Source organism: Scomber japonicus, chromosome 4 (genome assembly GCF_027409825.1).
Source record: "Scomber japonicus isolate fScoJap1 chromosome 4, fScoJap1.pri, whole genome shotgun sequence".
Lineage (NCBI taxonomy): Eukaryota > Metazoa > Chordata > Actinopteri > Scombriformes > Scombridae > Scomber > Scomber japonicus.
The window spans coordinates 31,781,802-31,805,826 of record NC_070581.1 but is presented as its reverse complement, the minus strand read 5'-3'; the positions used below and the strand labels follow the sequence as shown (position 1 = coordinate 31,805,826).

Genomic DNA, 24,025 nt, shown 5'->3' with positions numbered 1-24,025 from the left:
CTCTGTTTTTTAATGTTTAATATTTTATAGACCAAATGATAAATCAATAAAATAATATGTTTAATTGACTGATAATGAAAATAATAATTAGTTGCAGCTCTGAAGGGAGTTTTCCTATTTTCATACTTTTATTCACCAGAATGAAAATATGAACATGAACTAACTCATCATCAGTTTAATATTCGTCCACTGCTCATTTTTCCTTTCGGCTCAGAATTAGTTGAATTAGTTTCTTCTTCTTCTTCTTCTTCTTTCTTTCTGTCTCGTCTTCTAACGTCGACCTGTAGTGACGTAGAGAACCTGATCAACATGTTTGTCTGTTTTACATCTTTAGAGGCAGAAACTCGGTTTGGTTCAACAGGATTTCATTTGTTTTGTTTTTCCATCTGTAGAAAATAAAGATAGGGAGGAAGGACAGATGGATGGATGGATGGAAGGAAGGAAGGAAGGAAGGAAAGAAGAAAGAAAGGGAGGAAGGACAGATGGAAGGAAGGGAGGAAGGACAGATGGAAGGAAGGGAGGAAGGACAGATGGAAGGAAGGGAGGAAGGACAGATGGAAGGAAGGGAGGAAGGACAGATGGAAGGAAGGAAGGAAGGACAGATGGAAGGGAGGAAGGACAGATGGAAGGGAGGAAGGACAGATGGAAGGAAGGGAGGAAGGACAGATGGAAGGAAAGAAGGAAGAAAGGGAGGAAGGACAAATGGAAGGAAAGAAGGAAGAAAGGGAGGAAGGACAAATGGAAGGAAAGAAGGGAGGGAGGAAGGACAGAAGGAAGGGAGGAAGGACGGATGGAAGGAAGGGAGGACGGATGGAAGAAAGGGAGGAAGGACGGATGGAAGAAAGGGAGGAAGGACGGATGGAAGAAAGGGAGGAAGGACAGAAGGAAGAAAGGTAGAAAGGGAGGAAGGACAGAAGGAAGAAAAGTAGGAAGGGCAGATGGAAGGAAAGAAGGAAGAAAGGTAGGAAGGGCAGATGGAAGGAAAGAAGGAAGAAAGGTAGGAAGGGCAGATGGAAGGAAAGAAGGAAGAAAGGTAGGAAGGACAGATGGAAGGAAAGAAGGAAGAAAGGGATGAAGGACAGAAGGAAGGAAGGAAGGATAAATGTTGAGTTCATCAGGTGATTTAAGGTGAAACATCATTTTTAGAAGTAGAATAACAAAATAGATTCATCGTCTCATCACTGAATTACTGTTTCCATTCACTCTTCTCGTGTGTGTGTGTGTGTGTGTGTGTGTGTGTGTGTGTGTGTGTGTGTGTGTGTGTGTGTCTCAGTCATTGAAATCATGTCTCAGTAGTTATTTATTTATTTGTTTAGCAGTCTTCTCTTTCTTTATCTTCCTTCCTCGTTCATCCTGCATGCTGCATGTTTTCCTCTGGAGCTGAACTACAGTTTAATTCTTGTTTTTTTTATTTTTGTCTCTTTTCTTGCTCTCTGATATATTTTCCTTCTGCAGGTTGTGATTGTAAAACGCTGTAATTTGGGTTAGGGCTGGGCAATATATTGAAAATAGATCAATATCGTGATATGACTCTAGATATCGTTTTAGATTATATATATCGTAATATCACAATATGTCATCAGAGTCGTCTTTTCCTGGTTTTAAAAGATGAATTACAGTAAAAGAAATATTTTTCTGAACTTACCAGACTGTTCTAGCTGTTCTGTTTTGTACCTTTTACCCACTTTGTCATTATATCCACATTATTTATCAAAGATTTCATAGTGTAAATATTTTGTTAAAGCATCGACAGTCATCTCTATAATATTGTTGTAATATCGATAACGAGATATTTGGCCTAAAATATCGTGATATTTGAATTTGTCCATATCGCCCCAGCCCTAATTTGAATATTTTAAAGTATAAATTGATGCACTGAAGCTGGTTTTAGATGTTGGGACTCATGACTTCAGACTGTAACTTCACCTGGTTTCATCATTTTTGTCTCATTTCTAGTCATTTCTTCACTTTATGTAATAATAAAGTCCCTCAGAAACACATTAACTATACATTATTAGACATTATCAACTTATTAACCCTTTTAATCAGGTTTAATGATCTATATACTGGTCTTACTGGTCTTACTGGTGCTGCTGGTCTCACATTAAACACTAAGGAAGGAAGGAACGTAGGAAGGAAGGAAGGAACGTAGGAAGGAAAGTAGGAAGGACAGATGGAAGGAAAGTAGGAAGGACAGATGGAAGGAAAGTAGGAAGGAAAGTCGGAAGGACAGATGGAAGGAAAGTAGGAAGGAAAGTCGGAAGGACAGATGGAAGGAAAGTAGGAAGGAAAGTCGGAATATTTAATCATATATATATACTGGTCTTACTGGTGCTGCTGGTTTCACATTAAACAGGAAGGAAGGACAGATGGAAGGAAAGTGGGAAGGACAGATGGAAGGAAAGTGGGAAGGACAGATGGAAGGAAAGTGGGAAGGACAGATGGAAGGAAAGTGGGAAGGACAGATGGAAGGAAAGTGGGAAGGACAGATGGAAGGAAAGTAGGAAGGACAGATGGAAGGAAAGTGGGAAGGACAGATGGAAGGAAGGAAGGAAGGAAGGACAGATGGAAGGAAGGAAGGACAGATGGAAGGAAAGTAGGAAGGACAGATGGAAGGAAAGTAGGAAGGAAGGAAGGAAGGACAGTAGGAAGGACAGATGGAAGGAAAGTAGGAAGGACAGATGGAAGGAAAGTAGGAAGGACAGATGGAAGGAAGGTCGGAAGGAAGGTAGGAAGGACAGATGGAAGGTAGGTAGGAAGGAAGGAAGGTAGGAAGGACAGATGGAAGGAAGATAGGAAGGACACATGGAAGGACACATGGAAGGAAGGTAGGAAGGACAGATGGAAGAAAGGGAGGAAGGAAAGATGGAAGGACACATGGAAGGTTTAATGATCTATATACTGGTCTTACTGGTGCTGCTGGTCTCACATTAAACACTAAGGAAGGAAGGAAGGAAGGAAAGATGGAAGGACACATGGAAGGTTTAATGATCTATATACTGGTCTTACTGGTGCTGCTGGTTTCACATTAAACACTAAGGAAGGTAGGAAGGAAGGACAGATGGAAGCACAGTAGGAAGGACAGATGGAAGGAAGGAAGGACAGATGGAAGGACAGATGGATGGAAGGAAGGAAGGACAGATGGAAGGAAGGAAGGAAGGAAGGACAGATGGAAGGAAGGAAGGAAGGAAGGACAGATGGAAGGAAAGTAGGAAGGACAGATGGAAGGAAAGTAGGAAGGAAGGAAGGAAGGACAGTAGGAAGGACAGATGGAAGGAAAGTAGGAAGGACAGATGGAAGGAAAGTTGGAAGGACAGATGGAAGGAAAGTAGGAAGGACAGATGGAAGGAAAGTGGGAAGGACAGATGGAAGAAAGGGAGGAAGGAAAGATGGAAGGACACATGGAAGGTTTAATGATCTATATACTGGTCTTACTGGTGCTGCTGGTCTCACATTAAACACTAATCTCAGCTGTTTCTCCTCTCTGATTCTGCTGCTGCTTTTTATTTTATTCACTCTCTCTCTTTGTTTTGTTTTTTTCTTTTTCTTTAACGCTGCCTTGGTTTGATGTGCAGAGCTCTTCCTTTCTCTAATTCCTTTAGGTAAGACCAAGAATACCTACGGTGTGATAAAAAGAATCAAGAAGTTAAATATTAGATTTAACTCTGCTGCTGTTTTATATTATTATTATTACCTTCTGCTTCTCCTCAAACTGTTTTAAACCCTCTGATTGCATCCTCTTATTATTTTATTCCATTTAATTCCCTTTAATTTAGATATTTAAGATTTATAATAGTGTACATAAGGAGTGTTTATATATGTTTTTAGCTTCATTAAAACATCATTAATGTTAATTTAAAGTCCAGTTTAGAGTGGAATCTGCTGAGTTGAAGGTGGTAACTATGGTAACACTTTATTTTATGGATCCTTTCATTCTATAAATATCATTATAAGGTTCTCTGAAAGTAATTATAGTAGATTATTATATAATCTTAAAATGTGTTTTTGGTCAAATAAATAGAGATGATAGAGAGGATATTTGAGTTTATTAAGTTTTTGTTGAGTTTAATATTTGCTTTAAATGTTTTGCTGCTTTATTTAAAAACCCAAGATTCACAAATTGTTAATTATCGGAAGTTTTATTCTTTTAATGATGAATTATTATACAGTATATGGAGACTGTATGTTTACCTGTAGAGCTGCAGAACTGAATCAGCAACTGTTTAGATAATAGAATAATATTTTAAACTTAAATTAGTTGGTTGCAGCTTCTTAAAAGTTGCATTTGAAGCTTTTCTGTGTCATACGTGACAGTAAAGTGAATATCAGTTTGGATTTGTTGGACTATTGATTATTTAACTGTAGATTAAACATCAGCAGACTTAAGAAATGATTAAAGGTGTCTCATTGATAACATAATCAATAATTAAAATAATCATTAGTTGCAGCTCTGCTAACCTCCTAGATAAACTGCATTGATTTAAAGTTACTGGCAGTAATAAACTGTGTGTTTTATCTTAATTAGAACTTTTCTTTGTGCACAATTAAAATCAATAAAATAAAAGCATGAATACAAGAACGAGTAAAAAAAACAATAATAAAAAAGAAGCTATTACCAAATAACTCAACACATCTGATGAAAACTAAGAAGAACCACCACAGAGTTTACATTAATGAGCCGACAGAAACATGAATAACTAAATAAATAAATAAATATGTAAATAAATAAAACAATCAAACATAAATGAGCACTTTAATGACACAGCTGTTTATTTATAGGAAGCTAAACTGTTGGATCCATAAAATAAAACGTTACCAAGTTTGTTTCCTCTCAAACTTTATTATTTATGTGAGAAAAGGAAAAGAGAAATAATAACTATAATATAACTAACTAACTATAATAACTGATCAGCTGCTTTGTGTGTGTGTGTGTGTCTGTTACTGTGTGTGTGTGTGTGTGTCTGTTACTGTGTGTGTGTGTGTGTCTGTTACTGTGTGTGTGTGTGTGTGAGTTACTGTGTGTGTGTGTGTGTGTGTCTCTGTCTCTGTGTGTACGTCTATGTTACTGCGTGTGTTACTGTGTGTGTGTGTTACTGAGTTACTGTGTGTGTGTGTGTGTATCTGTGCGTGTGTGTGTGTGTGTTACTGAGTTACTGTGTGTGTGTGTGTGTGTGTGTGTGTTACTGAATTACTGTGTGTGTTACTGTGTGTGTGTGTGTGTGTGTGTGTGTGTGTGTGTGTGTGTGTGTGTGTGTGTGTGTGTGTGTGTTACTGCTCGCTGCTTGCTTTATAACACGTGCACTTCTTCTTCTTCTCTCCTCCTTTTTTAACGCTCACAAAGTAGCAACTATTCGATCCGCCACTCGATAAGTATGCCGGCCATGAGGTAAAGTAACACTCAGACCTTCATCACCTCCATCATCATCATCATCATCATCATCCTCAATGCTGCTTTATTGACTCTGACATCTTTTAAATTGAGATTAAAGTGGAGACAATATTTAAAACATTTATATTTCTGGAGCGATGAAGCTTTATTTTTCTTCCTTTCCACGTTGAAAGCTTTTTATTAATTATGTGACGGCATGAAATTAACTTTTTGTTGTTTTTTATTTGATGGATTTTTTATTTTTTTTTGCTCGTGATGTGTTTGAACATGTTGAAAACTGAACTTCCTGTCTATCTCTGTCATTTCCTGTTTGCTTTTATCATTTATTTATAATTTATTGAAGTCATATTTTAACATATTTTATACTCTGAACAACATATTGTGTCAGTATTAGAAGTATTTACGTATTTTATAAGCTGATAAATGCTTTTAATTTGAAATTTGAGTGTTAAAATATAAATTTACAGTTATGAAACTTTTTAAATGCCTGTTTTTTATGATATTTACGGTTTTATTAGTAGTTTTCTAGTATCAGCAGCAGCCTATAATTAACCCTTTATAGGACACTCATTGAAAGGGAGGAAGGAAGGAAGGAAGGAAGGAAAGAAGGGAAGGAAGGAGGGAGGAAGGAAATGAAGGAAGGACGGAGGAAAGAAGGAAGGAAGGAAGGAATGTAGGGGAGGAAAGAAAGAGAGGAGGGAGGGAGGAAGGGAAGAAAGAAGGAAGGAAGGAAGGAAGAAGAAAGGGGGAGGGAGGAAGGACAGATGGAAGGAAGGAAAGGAAGGAGGAAATAAGGAACGAGGGAGGGAGAAAGGAAAAGAGGAAGGGAAGAAAGAAGGCAGGGAGGAAGGGAAGGAAGGAAGGAAGGAGGAAAGAATGAATGAAGGAAGGAAGGTAGGGGGAGGAAAGAAAGAGAGAAGGAGGGAGGGAGGAAGGGAAGAAAGAAGGAAGGAAGGAAGAAGAAAAGGGGGATGGAGGAAGGAAAGAAGGAAGGGAGGAGAGAAGGAGGGAGGAAGAACAGATGGAACGAAGGAAGGAAGGACGGAGGAAATAAGGAACGAGGGAGGGAGAAAGGAAAACAGGAAGGGAAGGAAGAAGGCAGGGAGGAAGGAAAGGAAGGAAGGAAGGAAGGAAGGATATTTTGGGATATTTACAGAAGTTACCAAATATAATTATTTGCCCAATAAAGGGTTAACCAACCTTTTTAATTAACCAGCTTATATGAATGTTTTTAGTAGTTTTTTTATGAATGTAACACGGAGTCTCTTCTCTGCAGGAACTCGGCGACCTTCAAGTCCTTCGAGGATAAGATGGGGAACCTAAAGGTGAGCTGATGCAGCGGTCGGCCGTGATGTCCCAGAGCCTCGTTAAGCTAACTAACTAACAAATAAATAAATAAATAAATAAATAAATAAATGAATACATACAGCTTCTCTGTCAGTGTCATCATAAAAAAATCAATGTTTCCACTGTCAGGTTCATTCTGTGAGTCACTGTGAGGAGCTGACTCAGTTTTAATGACTCATATTATCCTGCATTTAAACACTGAGATTTATATATAGATAGTATTATATTATTATTATATATAGTATTATATAGTGTGTGTGTGTGTGTGTGTGTGTGTGTGTATATGTATAAATAGTACTTTTTAAAATTGAGATTAAACAAACACGATAACATACAACGCCTCACCTCAGACAGCCGTACAGCATATCAGAGGAAAGTAAATTAGGACATAAATGAAAGTTAAAATAATAATTATAGTAAATATTGACAATTGTTGAGTAAGATTAAATATCAATAATAAAGAAAAGTTAAATAAAAACATAAAAAAAGATGAATATGCTGACTGTACAGTAGATCTGATCATTGATTCATGCTTTTATTGTGAAATTCACTGAGCTCAAAGTGGTTCACACAATAAAAGCACATCGAATCAGGTGATAAAATGATGATAATTAATACAACAACATCAATAATAAAGAAAAGTTAAATAAAAACATAAAAGATGAATATGCTGACTGTAGATCTGATCATTGATTCATGCTTTTATTGTGAAATTCACCAAGCTCCAAGTGGTTCACACATTAAAGGCACATCAAATCAGGTGATAAAATGATGATAAAGAATACAAAAGCAGCATTAATAATAAAAGTACACAGGCTATTTGTATACAGAAGGGGTTTTTAATTATATATCCACTTATTATATAAAGACTTTAAAAGATGTAACAGAGTGAATTATCTTCCTGTTAACTTAAAAACATAAAGAGGATAAATATAAATCAGATAAAGCTTTAGTAACACACACACACACAGTAACACACACACACTGTAACACACACACACACATAGTAACAGACACACACAGTAACACACACATAGTTACACACACACACACACACACACACACACTGTAACACACATACACTAACACAGACACACACACAGTAATTAACACAGACAGTAACACACAGTAACCACACACACACATAGTAACACACACATACACTAACACAGACACACACAGTAACACACACATAGTAACACACAGACACACACAGTAACACACATACACTAACACAGACACACACACAGTCACACACAGACACACACAGTAACACACACATAGTAACACACACATACACTAACACAGACACACACAGTAACACACACATAGTAACATACACTAACACAGACACACACACACACACACACCTATCTACTGCTTTTATTGAGTAAATGTAAATTAACTAAATTACATCTGTCGACTAAATGATCTCAAGATAAGATCCATTTAGTAACTGATGAGCTTTTGGATCGTATCACATGATCTTCCTCAGCAGATAAAGTTTCATTAGAGAGCATTATTATTATTTATTATTATTATTTTTATTTATTTATTTATTTTTTTTTTTTTATTAATTCATTTATTATTATTATTTTTTTTTTTAATTTTTTAATTTTTTATTTATTTTTTATTTATTTTTTATTTATTTTTTATTAGTATTATTATTAGTTTTATTATTATTATTATTAGTTTTATTTATTTATTTATTTATTTATTATTATTATTATTATTATTATTATTATTATTATTATTATAGATATAGAGTTTTATTTCTGATGTTTGCAGTTTAAAGAGCTCCAGATTGAGATGTTTTACTTGTGGATTTATTTATTTAATGCTATATAATAATGATAATGATGATGATGTTATAATAATGTTATAATGTTTTTATGGTAGAATAAATTAAAATAAATGTTCTTATTTTCCGTCTCAGTGAAAAAGAAAAAGATTATTTTAAATGTCGCCAGTTTTTATACAATTTTTACAGAGAACTGATGAGTCGGTGTTAACAATTATTGTTTTCTCTCTCCCTCCCTCGCTCTCTCTCTCTCTTCCTCTCTCTCTCTCTCTCTCACTCTCTTTCTCTCTCTCCCTCTCTGTCTCTTCCTCCTCTCTATCTCTCACTCTCTCTCGCTCTCTCCCTCCCACCCCTTTTCTCTCTCTTCCTCCCTCCCCCTCTCCCTTTTCTCTCTCCCTCTCCCCATCTCTTTCTCTCTCTCTCTCTCTCTCTCTCTCTCTCTCTCTCTCTCTCTCTCCCTCTCCCTCTCCCTCTTCCTCCTTCTCTCCCTCCCTCTTCCTCCTTCTCCCCCTCTCCCTCCTCTCTCTCTCCCTCCCCCCCTCCCTCTCTCTTTAAGTATAAGGTCGTGGGTACCAAAGGGAACGGTGACGTCAGCTCCCCAACCGATACGACCCCGACTCAGGAGAACCCGCCATTCTGAACCCACCCCACCTCCTCCTCCTCCTCTTTCTCCTCTTTCTCCTCCTCCTCTTCGCTGCCACCTTCCTCACAACCTGAGACTGTACTGTTACCACCTCACACCTGCAGAGTCAACCCCCTCCCTCCTCCCCCCCAAAACCTCACTCACTTGCCCCCTAAAGTCAGATGGAGGTGAGAGAGAGAGGAGAGGGGAGGGGGTTCGTGATGAGTTGAGGTGCTGCTCCTCTTCTGCCTCAATGTTCTGCTGATGTCTAAACTTTAAATCATGAATCATTTACACACCTTCCTCCTCCTCCTCCTCCTCTTCCTCCTCTTCCTCTTCAGTCTGAACACGCTGACACTCTTAAAACGCCTTTTTTTTTCCTCCTCCGTTTTAAAGCAGGTTACTCTTTCAGCACCTGTCTTAAAAAAAAAAAAAAAAAAAAAAAAAAAACCCACCCTGCTGTGAATTAAATGTTTAATCAGGATCTCTGCAGGCTGACGGTGTGAAGGAGGATCAACCAGTTTTAAATGCTACTTAAAACCTGCTTTTCCTGTCTCCTCTTGTTTCTCTAACTCTTATCAGCTGCTTTAAATCATGCATCCACACTGTGAGCACATGCACCCCCCCCCTCCTCCCCCCTCCACCTCCCTCCACTTTTCTTCTTTTTGTCTCTTAACTTTTTGCAGCAGGTTAGAAGTTTCATTTTGGGGAGGAGGAGAAAGAGGAAGAGGAGGATTTAGTACATCTCACCCCCTCCCTGCCCTTCTCCTTAGACCTACTACTGCTACATGCATGTGCATATCTCATCTCAGTTGCCCCCCCCTCCCCCCGCTCCTCTTACACCAACCATGCAAAGATGGCTGAGGCCCCTAAAAATAAAAAAAAAACCCACCGGATGTAAAAACAAGAAAAATACCTTAAACCCATTTTTGTATTATAAACTATTTTACACTGCTTTGCATAATGTTTTTACATAACTTTTATCAATATGTATAAATATATATGAATTAAATATATTGTCACAGATGCTGCCGAGTGGTAGTAATCAGGTTGGAGGGTTAAAAAAAAAAAAAAAAACTTAACAAAAAATGTAAAGGGGGAGGTTAAACAAACTTAAACACATAATGATGGGGATGAAAGAAACTCTATGGGTCAGTTTCACAGATATGAGTTTATCTGTTTAAAATGTGTGTGTGTTTCAGTCCCATGTTATTGAAACTGACTCGTTGAAGAGCTGCAGACCAGAGAGAGAGAGAGAGAGAGAGAGAGAGAGAAAGGAGGAGAAGAAGAAGAAAAAGAAGGAGGGATCACAGCCGAACTGGTTTCATCTGACAGACTTATAGAGGCATGTTTGATTTAAAATGTCCTGAAACCAGTTCGAGTGAGTTTCCTTTTCCTTCTTTTTTACGCTGGTTTGACTGCAGCTCCTTTTTCTTTTTTTTCTTTTTTTGTTTGTTAACACACACACACACACACACACACACACACACACACACACACACAGAAGTCAATGTGAGACGACGCTTTGCTGTGTACACTACCTGGTGAATGTCAAAAAACGCTTCTCTTATCGGCCTTACTCACTTTAAATAATGGTTCACCTGTTGTTATTATTTAGCGGGATAGAAGATAAAAGAACTAGATTTATTCTTTTTTTTTTAAGGTTTATTTTTTGTAGTTGTACAGACCGGTTTGATTGAAGGAAGAAAGGAAGGAAGGAAGGAGGGAGGGGGATAGTATAAGATAAATAGATGCAGTCTGATGAGCCACAAAACTCGCTGCCATAACATAAACTCCTTACCTATTTTTACTTATTGCCAACAAATCTCTTAATTATTGGATCCAAACCAACAATTAACTGATCTACTAACAAGTGTGTGTACCTAAAGTCTGATATATCTTATTCCATCTTGTCCAAAAACTACTAAAAACACATCACAAACTCTTTATAAGGAAGAAGAAACGGCTCCAAAAGCTAGTAAGAAGTCATGTTTTCAGTCTCTGGAGAGTAGTTCTGTGTAAGGCTGTGTTTCTGCACATGCTCAGTAGAGTCTGCCTTAAACAGAACTACTGTACAGAGACTGAAATCATGACTACTTCTTAGTTTTTGGAGCTGTTTCTAAATAAACTAAAGTGACCAAACTGTACTAGGTGACATGTTCCTTCTTTATTAAGAGGTTGGTCACATTAATTTGTTTAGGGACGCCTCCAAAAGCTAGTAGGAAGTCATGTTTTCAGTCTCTGGAGAGTAGTTCTGTGTAAGGCTGCGTTTCTGCACATGCTCAGTAGAGTTAGTCTTACACTGAACTACTCTACAGAGACTGAAATCATGACTTCTTCTTAGTTTTTGGAGCCATTTCTAAACAAACTAACACAATGGAGGTCTACGGCATAGAAGAATATGATATATCAGGCTTTAGATGCACACGCACACACACGCACACACACACACACACAGTACTTGTTAGTAGATCAGTTAATTGTTAATTGTTTGTTTTCACATGAGATTCGTTAACGTAAAGAAAAACATAGAAAACTGCCGGCCACGTCCTTTAATACACACAGAAGCACTCCTGTTAACACACACACTAATAGCTTCTTACCCTGATAACACACACACACACACACACACACACACACACACACACACACACGCTGCATGAGGCCAAACTTAACAGAAGATAACTGTTGCTATTATAACCCCTGTGCACCGACACCCGCCTCAACACACACACACACACACACACTCTCTATTTAAAACTAGAAGCTCTTACACACTAAAAACAGCCTCAGAAACTGTGACGCCCCCCCCCCCCCCCCAACCCTAACCACCCCCCACACACACACACACACCTGAGAAGTAGCACCGCCACTTTTCTCCTGAACATATAAGAAAAAAAAGAAGAAAGAAGTTGTATTCTAGTTTTCTTTTTTTTCTTTTTTTAATGTGTGTGTTTCTGCTTTTCTGGCTCTAATATTAACTGAGAATAAAAAAAAGGGGGGGGCGACACTGCCTCTGGTGGTGGAAGATGTGAACTACTACCAGATGTTGTTGTCACAGCTCTGGGGGAACGATTGCCAAAATTGTTGCTCAACTTTGAGTTATAGTACTTTTTTTTTCTCCTTTTTTTTTAATTTTAAGGCCAAATATCTTTTTTTTTTTTTTTTACCCTTTATATAAACTACACAATATTTCCTAACCCCTTAAATGCTGCTCTTCTCTTGCGTCCTGGCTCGACCTCGATGCAAATGTGTCAAAAAAAAAACAACTAACTAACCGTCAGCCATGTACAGTCGCTTCTCGAGGCATTTATAAAAGGGTACATATATAAATATACACTCTTAAACCAAACTAAGGAGGTTTAAACTGCTTGTAGATCTGCACGAGAGCAGGATATTTAAACCACTGTGGCCATTTAAAAAAAACCAGGATAGCTCTGAACTGTTGGGCTAATATGAACAAATATGATAAAAGCTTATAAAACCCCAACTTCAACATCATCAGACTGCTTCAACACTGCTGTCAGTGTGTCATAAATGAAGTTTATGTTCTTATTTTGTTTGTTTTTTGGTAGTTAATATATTACTGTTAGGTGAATTATTGTTTTTTTTGGCTTTTCTTCTGTTGGGAGAGGTGGACTTTTGACAAGACAAGACTTTTTATTGTCATTTTCAATCAATTTGCCATCAAAAAAAAAAAGAAGTTGCCAATATTTGAATATCTGTTACAGAAATCGCTCTTTTTTTTTTGCCTCGGAGTCTCTTTAACTTTCTGCTTTCTGCCAAGATGGAAATGCAAAAAGCACACTGAAAGAAATGTGTCTGAATCTGAAGTCATTTAATCCTTAAAAAAAACAAATAATAATCATAATTTTCTGACATAAAGTGGAGAGTTTAAGGAGGGTGACAACATTAGTTTCACCTTCTACATCCAGTTATTAAAGAAAACTAAGATTTTAAAAGTGACTTCCTGATTAAATGACTTTAAGATGGACTTTTTTTTGTTGTCTTTTTGCAGTGTAGCTATCGCCTGTTTAAAGCTGCACATTGGGGTTTTTTGGGGGGGAAATATGATGGATAGAAGGAAAAAAAGGATGATGTAATTTTGTTTTTTGGGTGTCAGGAAGTGCAGCCCGTTGCAGAGAGTCAGCGGCTGCAGAGGCCTCGACCACAAGTAGAGTATTTATAGCTTTATTTTAGGTCCTGGGCCTATAGCTGATGTAGAATATTATAAAAGGGATCAGATTGGGAAGATCACGGTGAATGAATTAAAAACTTTTTTTTTTTTTTTTTGGTTTTGTTGTATATGTTTGGATATCAATAAAGCATTCCTTTAAATGATCAAGTGGTTTGTGGTTAATATTTCAGAATAAATCATTTTAGTTTATAAACACGACACAAATGCTAGAATCTGAAACTGCATTATGTGGTCTTCTTTATTTTACGTTAATATATTTTTTTCTTTTAAAGTTAAAACTTAAAGTGAATGTTTGTTGCTAAATCAGTTTTTTTAACATCTGTACAACATCTTCACTGTACAGTCCAGATGTTATATGAACGTTTCCTCTCAGTCATATTATTCAGTCTGTCCATCCTCTTGCCTCATAATAATAATAATATTAAATAAAAATTGTAGATAGACAATGGTAAACCTACCTTCAAGACACCGATATATCAAATATAACCTTTCCCTGCATGTTGAAGTTGCAAAACAGGTGTTCCCTGACCGGGAATCGAACCCGGGCCGCGGCGGTGAGAGCGCCGAATCCTAACCACTAGACCACCAGGGAAGGCTGAGGAGGCGCGGTGTCTATATGATTTTATAGATGATGAGATGGTTTTCGATTTGTTTCTTTTCTTTTTTACTCTTTTGATTTATTAACTCAAACTAAAAGTAATCATCTGTTCGTCTCCTACCAAACAGCTACACCCGGAACTGAAAAAACAAGCCGGGAAACTGCAGTTCCTCGAATGGCCACTTGAGGGCCATATAGACCACCATGTTAAAATGAACACATTTACAGCAGAAATAAACATATTTTCAACCCGGTAAAAAAAAAAGAAAATCAGTTTTAGTCTCTATAATTAATTTAATTTTCCCTTCCATGACAACTTAAAGAGGATGAATATTAATATATATTTTTATAAACGTTTAAATATGCATAATTAAAGTTGCTACCATGGCAACAACGTTGTTAGGTAACGTAACGATGGTAACCCCCAGACTCACAGAATATAACCGTAGCATTAGCCTTCAATATTATGTGTTTTTCTTTTCAGTTAAAATGAAAGTCAGTAGTAATAGTTTGATAATTTATAGAAGACTTGCTCTAGTCTAACAAGAAGATATTCAGTTTGTTTTTTCTTCCGGTAAGTACATTTTGTTTTAATGAGACGGGCTCATGGATGTCTTATTATAAGAGCTGTTGTTATAGTTACGTTAGGGTCCGCTCCATCCTCTCTGGTCCAGATATGTTCACCTCAGATAAAAAAGTAAAACAATAACTAACAAAAAAGAAATGTACAGGGGGAGCCAATAAAACCCATCAGGGCTTGTCAGGTGGCCCTCCTGCTTGATAATATTTGTAGTTTGATATGCTGTATGTACAGATTTGACTTATTTTAGCAACAAGTTACGACACTGCTAACCAGAAAGTACTCGTTTGAGGACATTGGGAAATGTAAATGCAAAGAAATAGTTTTATACATAGGTAAATTAATTGGGTTATATTGTAAAATAAACCAATTGTCCCCACATGAGGACATTATTTATTTCAAAAACTACTTCCTGTTCAATGACAATGCTTAGTTGTTGTTTTCTTAGGCCTACTAATCCCAAATATTCAGGATAAATTAAATCAATCCGCTTTTATATTTAATTATAGCGCCAAATCACACACACACACACACACACACACACACACAAATGGATGATTTCACAGTGTCCACATCCATTACTATTTACTGTGTGTTATACTGTAGTGACCGGGGGGGGGGGGGGGGGGGGGGGGCACTCTGATTGGGACAATTTGAGCTGGTTGGCACAAAGACTCATGGGACTGTGAATGTTCGAGATGAAAGTCATGTTTTAGTGATGCTGTGTGCATGTTTAATTGTTTTATGTGGGTTTCCAAGTTATGTGGCCATAAATAGTGCTAAGTTTGAGTTTAACTTTAAGTAGCATTGTAGCCACCGTGACTTAGTGTCCTGGTGTGTTTCATTATTTCTGGTCATTATCTAACATAGTCGATGGTTGGCTTATAGCTGACGTCAAATAAAAGTGGTACTTCCTGCCGTCGTGCAGTGTAGGGACACAGGAAATGAAGCAATCAGCAGTTTTTCTCACTTAGTTTGCAATCAACCCGAAGATCAGGTGCCTCCTTGTCATATGAATGGTATCGTAATATTCCCGGTGTTATCTTCAGGTTGTCGTGGCCGAGTGGTTAAGGCGATGGACTAGAAATCCATTGGGATCTTCCCGCGCAGGTTCGAATCCTGCCGACAACGAATCAGCTTTTGTGTTTTGCTTAAACTCAGGTTGTATCCAGACTGTCACTCCACTGTCACTCCAGCCATCAGGAAATAAATAAGCATGTAATTTAAAGCATATTACACGCAGACACGGGTAGAGAAGGTTAGGACGCTTTTACAGTATTACGTTTAAAAAGTAATTACAGATGTATATCAATGCCTGTTTGCAACTAAAACATATGCAGGCTCTAACATGAAAGGCCACACAACAACTAAAATATTAATGGATATCTATTTTATGAATCAAAAACGCCCTTTCCCATTAACAACAGCATGGCCATTCACTGTGAAGTTAACTGAAGGCTGCAATCACTAAGTTTCACCACTAGAGAGAGCTGCTAGTACAGGAGTTGTGTTCAGGTTGCTGAGCCATCAAATCAAGTCAAGATTTATTTGTAAAGCACATTTAGCCAAGGTTACTCGCCTAGCTGGGACTGAACGCCAAGGAGAAAAGATAAGTGTTCAACAGTGTTTTATGTCATGTGTACTCAACAATGATGAGCTGTCAGTGAGTAGACAGAGAGTAGACTGACCGAGCCCCTTTTCTTTTAACTTGTAGGCTGAATAATATATATTGTAGATTTATTAACACAGAGATTGATTACTGTATGTAGTATTTTATTTGAGCTATTTTAGGCCTTCCTAAAGTTCCTGAGATTATATACATGTGTGCAATGCTCCAGGGGTTTACACAGTAAGAGCAGCAGTGTTTCTAGTGGGAGTGGGAGGTGCTGGCCTGCTGGGAGCTGTGGTGTTGTACAGTCTGATGGCTGATGGGATGAAAGTGCCCCACCATTAAGACTCCAATTACTGTGGAAGCCCATTTCCGCCAATGTGATGAGAAAAAAAAAAGCAAGTCATTGTAATGAGAAACTTTCTTAAAATAATGACGTATGACTTATACTAATAGTTTCTCATTATTGTTATTATTTTTAGTTGTAAGTCATTATTTCGAGATACTAAGTCATTATTTTGAGTTATAAGTCATTATTTTGAGATACTTAGTCATTATTTTGGGTTGTAAGTAATTTTTTGAGATACTTAGTCATTATTTTGAGATTGTACCTTACTTTTTTTTGAAATACTTAGTCACTATTTTGAGTTACTTAGTCATTATTTTTAGAAAGTTCCCCATTATATTGACTCACAGGACCTTTTTTGCATCACATTATCGGAAGTTGCTTTGGTAACATTTCCATGCCAGCAGCTGTGACTCCTACAAGTTTGAGATAAAATAAAGATGTTAAAAAAACAGAAAAAAAAAAGAGTTGAACAGAGTGTGAGCGTGCTTGGCTCCGCCCCCCTGGTGATACTACGTCACCAGGCGCGGTATAAAACCAGAGGCGACCCGTTGGCTCGTCAGAAAGAAGCAGAGTTACTATCCGCTCGGACGTTGGAGGGTTATATTTACCCAACACTTATTTTCAAATGGGCCCCGTCGCCTAGCGTTTACTCCTCCCAGCCTCGCTGACCGAGTTCAATCATCGGGTGCTACTGAACATCGAGCACGTCTGGGTCCCAAAAAGGTGAGGGGTGTGTTTTTTTTTGTTTGAATCTATGTAGTGTGTGTGTATGTGTGTGTGGAGTTAGAAAATGGTGGTTGTTAGGGGGATTCCTGCCGAGGGGAAGAGCTAGCAATGCTAAAGAGCTGAACGGCATAACATGTAAAGCTGTTATGATATATATAAAAAAAGGAGAAACCGTTAAAACCGTTAAAAATAAAACAGTTGCCGTTAAATTAAGCTGTTTTTATTTGAAAATCTCTAACCGTCGCATCCTCGCTGATGTCATCTTACAACGGGTAAACATCAACAGTCTGTTTATAGCATATAGCTGTTATGACGGGTTAATGTTTAAAAGTAGAGAAACCGTTAAAACCGTTAAATATAAAGCTGTTGTGTTTTATATTTGGAAAACACCAACCGTCACTTCCCCGCTGCTATCAACCTTACAGTCTATGCTATCTACACACAACGATACACATCAACAGTCCGGTTATAGCTGGTTGTTATTGTCTTTGTTAGAGACGGATTCTCCTCCATAAACACCTTATTAAATATATATAGAGAGAGCTTTTCATACCCAAGGGCAACTCAATGTGCAACAGTAAGAATTGGAAACATACAATAAAACAACAACAATAATAATAATACAAATTAATAAAAAAAACAAGTATAGAAAGAGAATTATAAAATAAAAACTAGAATAGAGCATAACATATAAGTTGAAGACAGATGTTTTTCTCACCATCACTGTGAAGTATGACCTCGCTTGTTATGTGTCATTATAGAGAATAAACAAGTGAAATGTGGGTGTTGGTGCAGTGACAGCAGTATAATGTAAACAAGACCTCTGCAAGACGCCCTCTGATGCCATGATACTGAGGCAGAGGATGGGCTGTTATTTATTTAATCCTCAGTTTTGTGTGTATCATATATGAAGTTGTTATAAGCGGTGATGATGTTGTTTTTGTGAGTCAGTCTTGTTTTTATATGCTGATTTTGTCCATTTGTTTGTCTGACATCACTCATAAAGCTACAAAATAAAAATCCTCATTGTCAGAGAAGGAGATAAATAGTAGAATATTTGTATAAATGTAATAATCAAAAACCCTAGATGATAATGATGATGATGATGATGATGATGATGATGATGATAAATGTTGACCAAAAAAATACAGGATATATATTTATTTATATATTTGTCATCATAAATGTTTATAATAGAAAGAAAAATGGCAATAATTCAGTGTTTCCAGTATATTAAGTGTGTCTTTCTACATGGTAACTGAATATATTTTGAGCTCATGAGTGTTGGTTGGATTGAAATAGATTTTGACTATGTCAGCATTAATTTTGCACTTATGTTCCAGTAGTTTATAGACTAAACAGACAGAGAAACATGGACGGAAAATGACTGTTAGTGGCAGACACAGCGTTGTAATGAAGGATTTATTCAGATACATGTGGGTGTTTGAAATGAGAATAATAAGTTGAGTCTATAAAGGAGTCATTATTTCTGGCCTGGGTATCATGTGTACATACATGCCTGAGCAGGAGTATGATGAAATCTGCTGCATTGCTTTTTTATGGTGATTAAATATGACTCAGTCTGGTTTTTTCTCACACTGTTTCTCTCTCTCTCTCTCTTTTTTTTCCTCCTCAAGGTTTCCATCAAGCACAGCGTACAGTGACCAACAACACTAGGATGGCAGCTATTCCAGCAGGCGGTTCTCTTGTGGCGACCACTGACTACTACCGAAGTGAGTCCCTCTCCTTCTTATCACATCAGTCCACTGGGCCAAATTAACCCCCCACCCCCCACCTCCCTCCTCCTACTGGGTGACTTACCATTACTCTGCCTTTGGATTTACACCACATTACTGTCAGATAAAGTATCATTAAAGTACTTAAGAGTCAAAGTGGTGTTTCCATCAGTATTTATGACTCCTTCAGTCTAGTAAGTAGACAGTGATGCAGGACTCTCTGTTCCTCCAGCCAGACTTGTTGAATCAGTGTGTTTATAAAGAGGAACTGACAGGAAGTTGACACCCTTCCTGTTCTCTTTGTGTTCCCTAACAAGAATATCTTCATACTGAACTCTTAAAGTCATGACAGCTCATTTCTTTGGCTTCAGGATTAAACTCGGTCCAGATCTCCATGTGTGTTCAGGTTCCCCCGGAGTGCCAAATAGTCTCGTCTCACTAAATCAAAGGAAAAGTGTGAACTGCAGCTTCAGAAGTATCAGAGGATAGTGGGTTTTAATTTCCTGCGGCCCACTAACGCACCCCTCCTCTGCTCATTATTAAGGCGCCGTTTTCCATCCAAGTTCTCCCTCCGGCTCAAAGAATAAACCCCCCCCCTCAGTGTAATCCTCGCAAAATGAAGAAAGTTCGCTCCTGGGTTTGGTCGACTTGTGTTTCTTTTTTTTCCTCCTCATCTCATCTCTCTGCTCGCTCTCTCTCTCTCTCTCTCTCCACCTGCAGGGCGCATCGGCTCTACGTCCAGTAGCAGCTCTTGTGGCAGTTCGGAGTACAGCGGAGAGGTCATCCCCCACCATCCAGGTGAGTGAGAAAGCCTTTTAAACCCTCAATTAAGACTCAATACTTCATCATGGTTTCCAGGTCAACAATATTCATAAGTATAATTTAAAAAGAAAAGTCCAGTTGTACCTTTTTATAAATCAGGTTTTTTTAGTATTAGTGTGGTGTAAATATTAATAAAAGTGCTTCAAATGAACAGAGTCAAAGATGCAACCAGCAGATTACTGACTTCTTGTTTCCATATTGGAGAATAAAAGCCGTCAGTGTCACAATGAGACAATTACTTCATACACATAACCGTGGGGGGAAAGACAGAGCCGTTTGTTCTGCTCATGAGGGTGTGCCTGAACCACGTCCAGATCTCTGTCAAAACACATCCCCATATCTGTGGTTGGTGTTTTTCTTTTCTTTCTCGACTCCTCCTCTTACCCACGTGTAGTTCAGTGGTTTGATAGGATCTCAGCTCTTCTCGGTCTACGTCACACACACACACACACACACACACACACACACACACACACACACACCACTGCTACTGCTGCTGCCCGATCTGGTGATATCGTAAGCCGGGCTTCAGTTTGGCTAACCTCCGGATTGCTGCGGTTGAGTCAGCTGTTGCCTCAGACCTCAGTCAGAGCAGTCAGTACGGTTGAGTCACGCTGAGCCACACATACACACACACACACACACACCTAGGTCAGGTCATACCAGTCTTAATCCAGCAGGAAAATCGTTGTCCGTTGTCTGTTTTCACTTTTACTCTCAGGATCGGGGGATTTCTGATTTTTGTTTGCCAGTCTGTGCCTTGTTTTAATCTGCCACTCAGTTCAGGTATCAGTGTGATCATTAAATAAAAAAGCATCCCAGGCTCTTGGCACACGTGCGTTCAGCCCCACCCTCCCTCCACTCCTCTGCGTGTTCACCGATATCACTGTCAGCACCCGTTAATATCTGCTGACTCCGCCAGTAATCCTGGATCAAGTGTGTCAGTGTAGCTTTATGTAAAAACCATCTGTGCTGGCTCAGGGTCGAGTTGTGGTGCCTGCTTTAACCACTCGGTCAGCTTTTTTTTTAATGGTGCCACAGCGCTAAAATTGTCACACACACACACACACACACACAATCCTTCTCTCTCTGCAACAGTGCTGTATATAAAAGTAGGTGAAAGAGGAGAAAATGCGCCTTTCATTACTGTTTAATACTCTTTTTTTTTTCTTTTTTTTTTTATGGAATTCAGACTGGTTGGAAAAGGCCAAAATGAAAATGATGTCAGAATATTTTACTGGACTTGTCCATTCAGTAAAAGTTCAGGAGGCCACATGGAAGAGATTTACATGCAGGGCGGTGACTCCTCAGAAATATACTCGTCCCTCGCTGACACCAATTTGGAAAATAAGTTGACCCAGAAGCTAATTGCGGCACACAGTAGTCAGACTAGTAAATATAACCCACCGCCCGCCCATGTGTGTGTGTGTATGTGCGTGTGTGCGTGCGTGTATACAGTAAATGCAGCTGCTCAGTCGCCGATTTAGGGTGTCAGTGTGTTTTTGACACGGAGCCAAGCACGCGGACGAGTCCTGAGAGGAGGAAATCCGAGTCACGGCTCGCATGGATAAGTGTGTGTGTGTGTGTGTCTGATGAAACACACACAGAGGGTTCAGTGTACTTTTTCACTCCACTGACAGGCGGAATATGGTACCCCCCCCCCCCCCCCCCCCCCCTTCAGTTTATAATGAAGATCAACGTAGCTAATACTGGAGTGTTGAAATCTCAAATTGATGCCTGTGACTCCTGTTAAGACGTTTCCATCTGACTGGAGATAAAAAAATAAAAATAAAAAGTGGCACTGGACGTTAAATGTCAGGGTCGGGATGAGAAGTAACAACCTGAATTAAGAAAAGGAAGAAAGCTGCAGACACAATTCAAACCACTAGAGAGACAGAAAATGAACTTTAAAGCCTCATGCCTTCATTCATTCATTCATTCATTCATCCATTCATTCATTCATTCATTCATTCTCTGCTCCCTCACAGGACTCCCCAAGCAGGACTCTGGCCATTGGTGGTCCAGTTTCTTCTTTGGGAAGCAGCCAGGGATGACCCCACTGACTGAGGAGGCACAGCAGAAGTAAGTAGAAGCAAAAACCGCTGACTCATCTCCTCACTCGCCCACTGTGTGCTGTTTCTTTCTTCTTTTTGATTTTAAATCCTCTCTCATAATCTCACAGCGTCAGAGCCAAACATAATAAAACAGCAGCGAGTTGAAGGCTAGACATTATGAACAAAGTTGCTGCTGTGGAACAATTTAATTATCTTATTTATTTTTCTACTTCTCTAGTCTTTGACCTGCATAAAAGTTCCTGTCATCTTTGTACTTTTTTATTTGCTCAGCATTTCTACTTTTAGTTTTTTTGTGTCGCTATGACCTGTACTTGTGTAAATAAAGATTTTACCTTTGACACACAAACACACACACCCTTCCTATCACACAGTATCACAAATAACTTATTTTTCCTAATGGTATCTGTCGTGTTCCTGCAGGGCGGGGGTCCCAGGTGCGGTGGTGAATGGGCAGATCACCTGCGTCGCCAGGGAGATGGTGATGCGACGTCAGGTGAGCGAGAGCAGCGACGCAGGAAGCCCCACCTCATCCTGATCCTGCTGCCGCCTCACTCCGATCCGCACCGCACCTTGGGAGGGGGAGGGGGAGGGAGTCGATCCAGCGACCAATGCTAGGTGACGGGAGGATGTCCCGTTTACAACCTTAGTTTTTTTTGTTTTTGTTTTTTTTTTACTCATCGTAGGATAGGCTGCATTACTTGTTTTTTTGTTACCTTTGTTTTTTTTTTTTTTTATTGACAACCAAAAAAAAAACAACCTCGAAAAATTAAAAAAAAAAAAATGATGCAACTGATAAGCTCCTCTGTTTGTTCTGTTTTTTTTTAACATTTGTACTGTTGTGTGTTTGTAATACTGTGGTGAATAGACACACTGTGGTGTATACACATCCACACGCCTTTTCATCAAAACGTTTTTCACTTTTGTCACCCTGTAATTGCAAATGCAATAAAGTAGACTCTTGCAGCCTAAAGCTTTGTGTCGGAACAACTTCTTCTTATTATCATTATTATTTCTGTCATACACTGAAATAAAAGCAGAAATTCACCTTTAAACATACAAAGGAAAAGACAAGATGAAATATTTATAATTAAGGTCTAGTTTTGGATGTGATATGAGGCACCCGGCTTTCTCTCAGCTTTTAAAAACATGTTTGAACTCTGTTGTCTTTGATAAATAAGTGATGTGTGTGTGTGTGTGTTTAGCTGTAGATTGGAACAGCCTTATAAGGACCTGTAGGAGGAAAGTGTGTGTTTGGCAGGGAGTGGTTGACTGCTTTTGTACAGGGCTATTCCAGGAACAGAGTCAACACTGGGAGAGAAAGCACTTCATGTCCTCAAACTGCTGCTGGTGAACTGGGCAGTGTGGGAGTTGTGTAACTGTTGGCTCGCTTCCTAAAAACACACACATCACATCTGGAAAGTGTCCGCTGAGCCAAAATGGATATAAAAGAAAAACTAATTCCTGTTTCAACTTGGCTTAAATCTGCTCTTCCACAGGTTTTCCATTCGCTTCTTTTCTTTTTTTTTCTTTTTCAGTGAAATGTTTCAATTGGATTTGATGTTTCTGGTGTCAAAGTGAACACAATTTAACATTTCTTCCAACCTTGAGGATAAATTTAGATTCAGAATGATTTATTTATCTAGTGAAGTGAAGGTTGAGGCTTTTCCAAAGTTACAAAAATGCATAAATGAATGCTGATCATGTAAAATGTAAAATCAAGCTTGCAGTGCTACAAGTTTTCTCCTTACTCCTCCTCATTGTACTGTCATAAAGAAGAAAGGCAAAAGATAACGAAGCAAAATGAAGCAATGATTCATTTACATTTTGCCCCACATTGATAAAAGAAAGGTTGAAGAGTGCTACAGAAAAATGTCAGGTCAGTATTCAAACTTAAAAAGTCAAATTGTACAGGGAGAGATAATCAAATACACTTAATGGAAATCACTTGGCCAGTAGAAACTTAGGGTTCTTCCACAACATGTACTTTCAAAATAAAAGTCACGCATAGTTCAAAGTGATATTAAATTTCATATCGAGTTATTTCCTGACCCTTGTCTGTGATTCTTAATTGGTACTTTCTATGAGACTCTTAATTCAGACTCCATTATATCCAAACCTTTCTCAAAATACCACTACATTATAGACTATGCTTTAATAGCTAATCAATTTCATT

At 38.4% G+C, this 24,025-nt stretch overlaps 2 protein-coding genes and 2 non-coding genes across 6 annotated transcripts in view; 3 read left to right on the top strand and 1 right to left on the bottom strand.

Moving 5' to 3' along the window:
- Positions 1-9,792, top strand: part of tpd52l2b (tpd52 like 2b) — a 38,168-nt gene extending 28,376 nt beyond the window's left edge. Inside the window, exons 6-7 of one of the 2 annotated variants that reach the window (XM_053316905.1) lie at positions 6,666-6,714; positions 9,100-9,792. In XM_053316905.1, coding sequence (XP_053172880.1) covers positions 6,666-6,714; positions 9,100-9,177 — 127 coding nt within the window. In that variant the 3' untranslated portion in view covers positions 9,178-9,792. Of the gene's footprint in view, positions 1-6,665; positions 6,715-9,093 lie in introns of both variants that reach the window. The other variant, XM_053316904.1, reaches the window with a different exon arrangement.
- A 4,085-nt stretch (positions 9,793-13,877) lies between these two features.
- trnae-cuc (transfer RNA glutamic acid (anticodon CUC)) lies at positions 13,878-13,949 on the bottom strand. The gene has a single exon. It is a non-coding gene; the product is annotated as a tRNA-Glu (tRNA).
- A 1,635-nt stretch (positions 13,950-15,584) lies between these two features.
- trnas-aga (transfer RNA serine (anticodon AGA)) lies at positions 15,585-15,666 on the top strand. Its single transcript has one exon. It is a non-coding gene; the product is annotated as a tRNA-Ser (tRNA).
- Positions 15,667-17,045: 1,379 nt separating this feature from the next.
- Positions 17,046-22,822, top strand: ppdpfb (pancreatic progenitor cell differentiation and proliferation factor b). 2 transcript variants are annotated; one of them, XM_053316913.1, is made up of 5 exons: positions 17,046-17,216; positions 18,857-18,952; positions 19,676-19,753; positions 21,766-21,859; positions 22,273-22,822. In XM_053316913.1, exons 2-5 carry the CDS (start codon positions 18,898-18,900, stop codon positions 22,385-22,387), a joined length of 342 nt encoding a protein of 113 aa, XP_053172888.1. In that variant the 5' UTR covers positions 17,046-17,216; positions 18,857-18,897; the 3' UTR covers positions 22,388-22,822. The 2 variants fall into 2 exon arrangements, with proteins under 2 accessions (XP_053172888.1, XP_053172889.1); XM_053316914.1 differs by having other exon boundaries at positions 17,046-17,223.
- Positions 22,823-24,025: the final 1,203 nt, after the last annotated feature.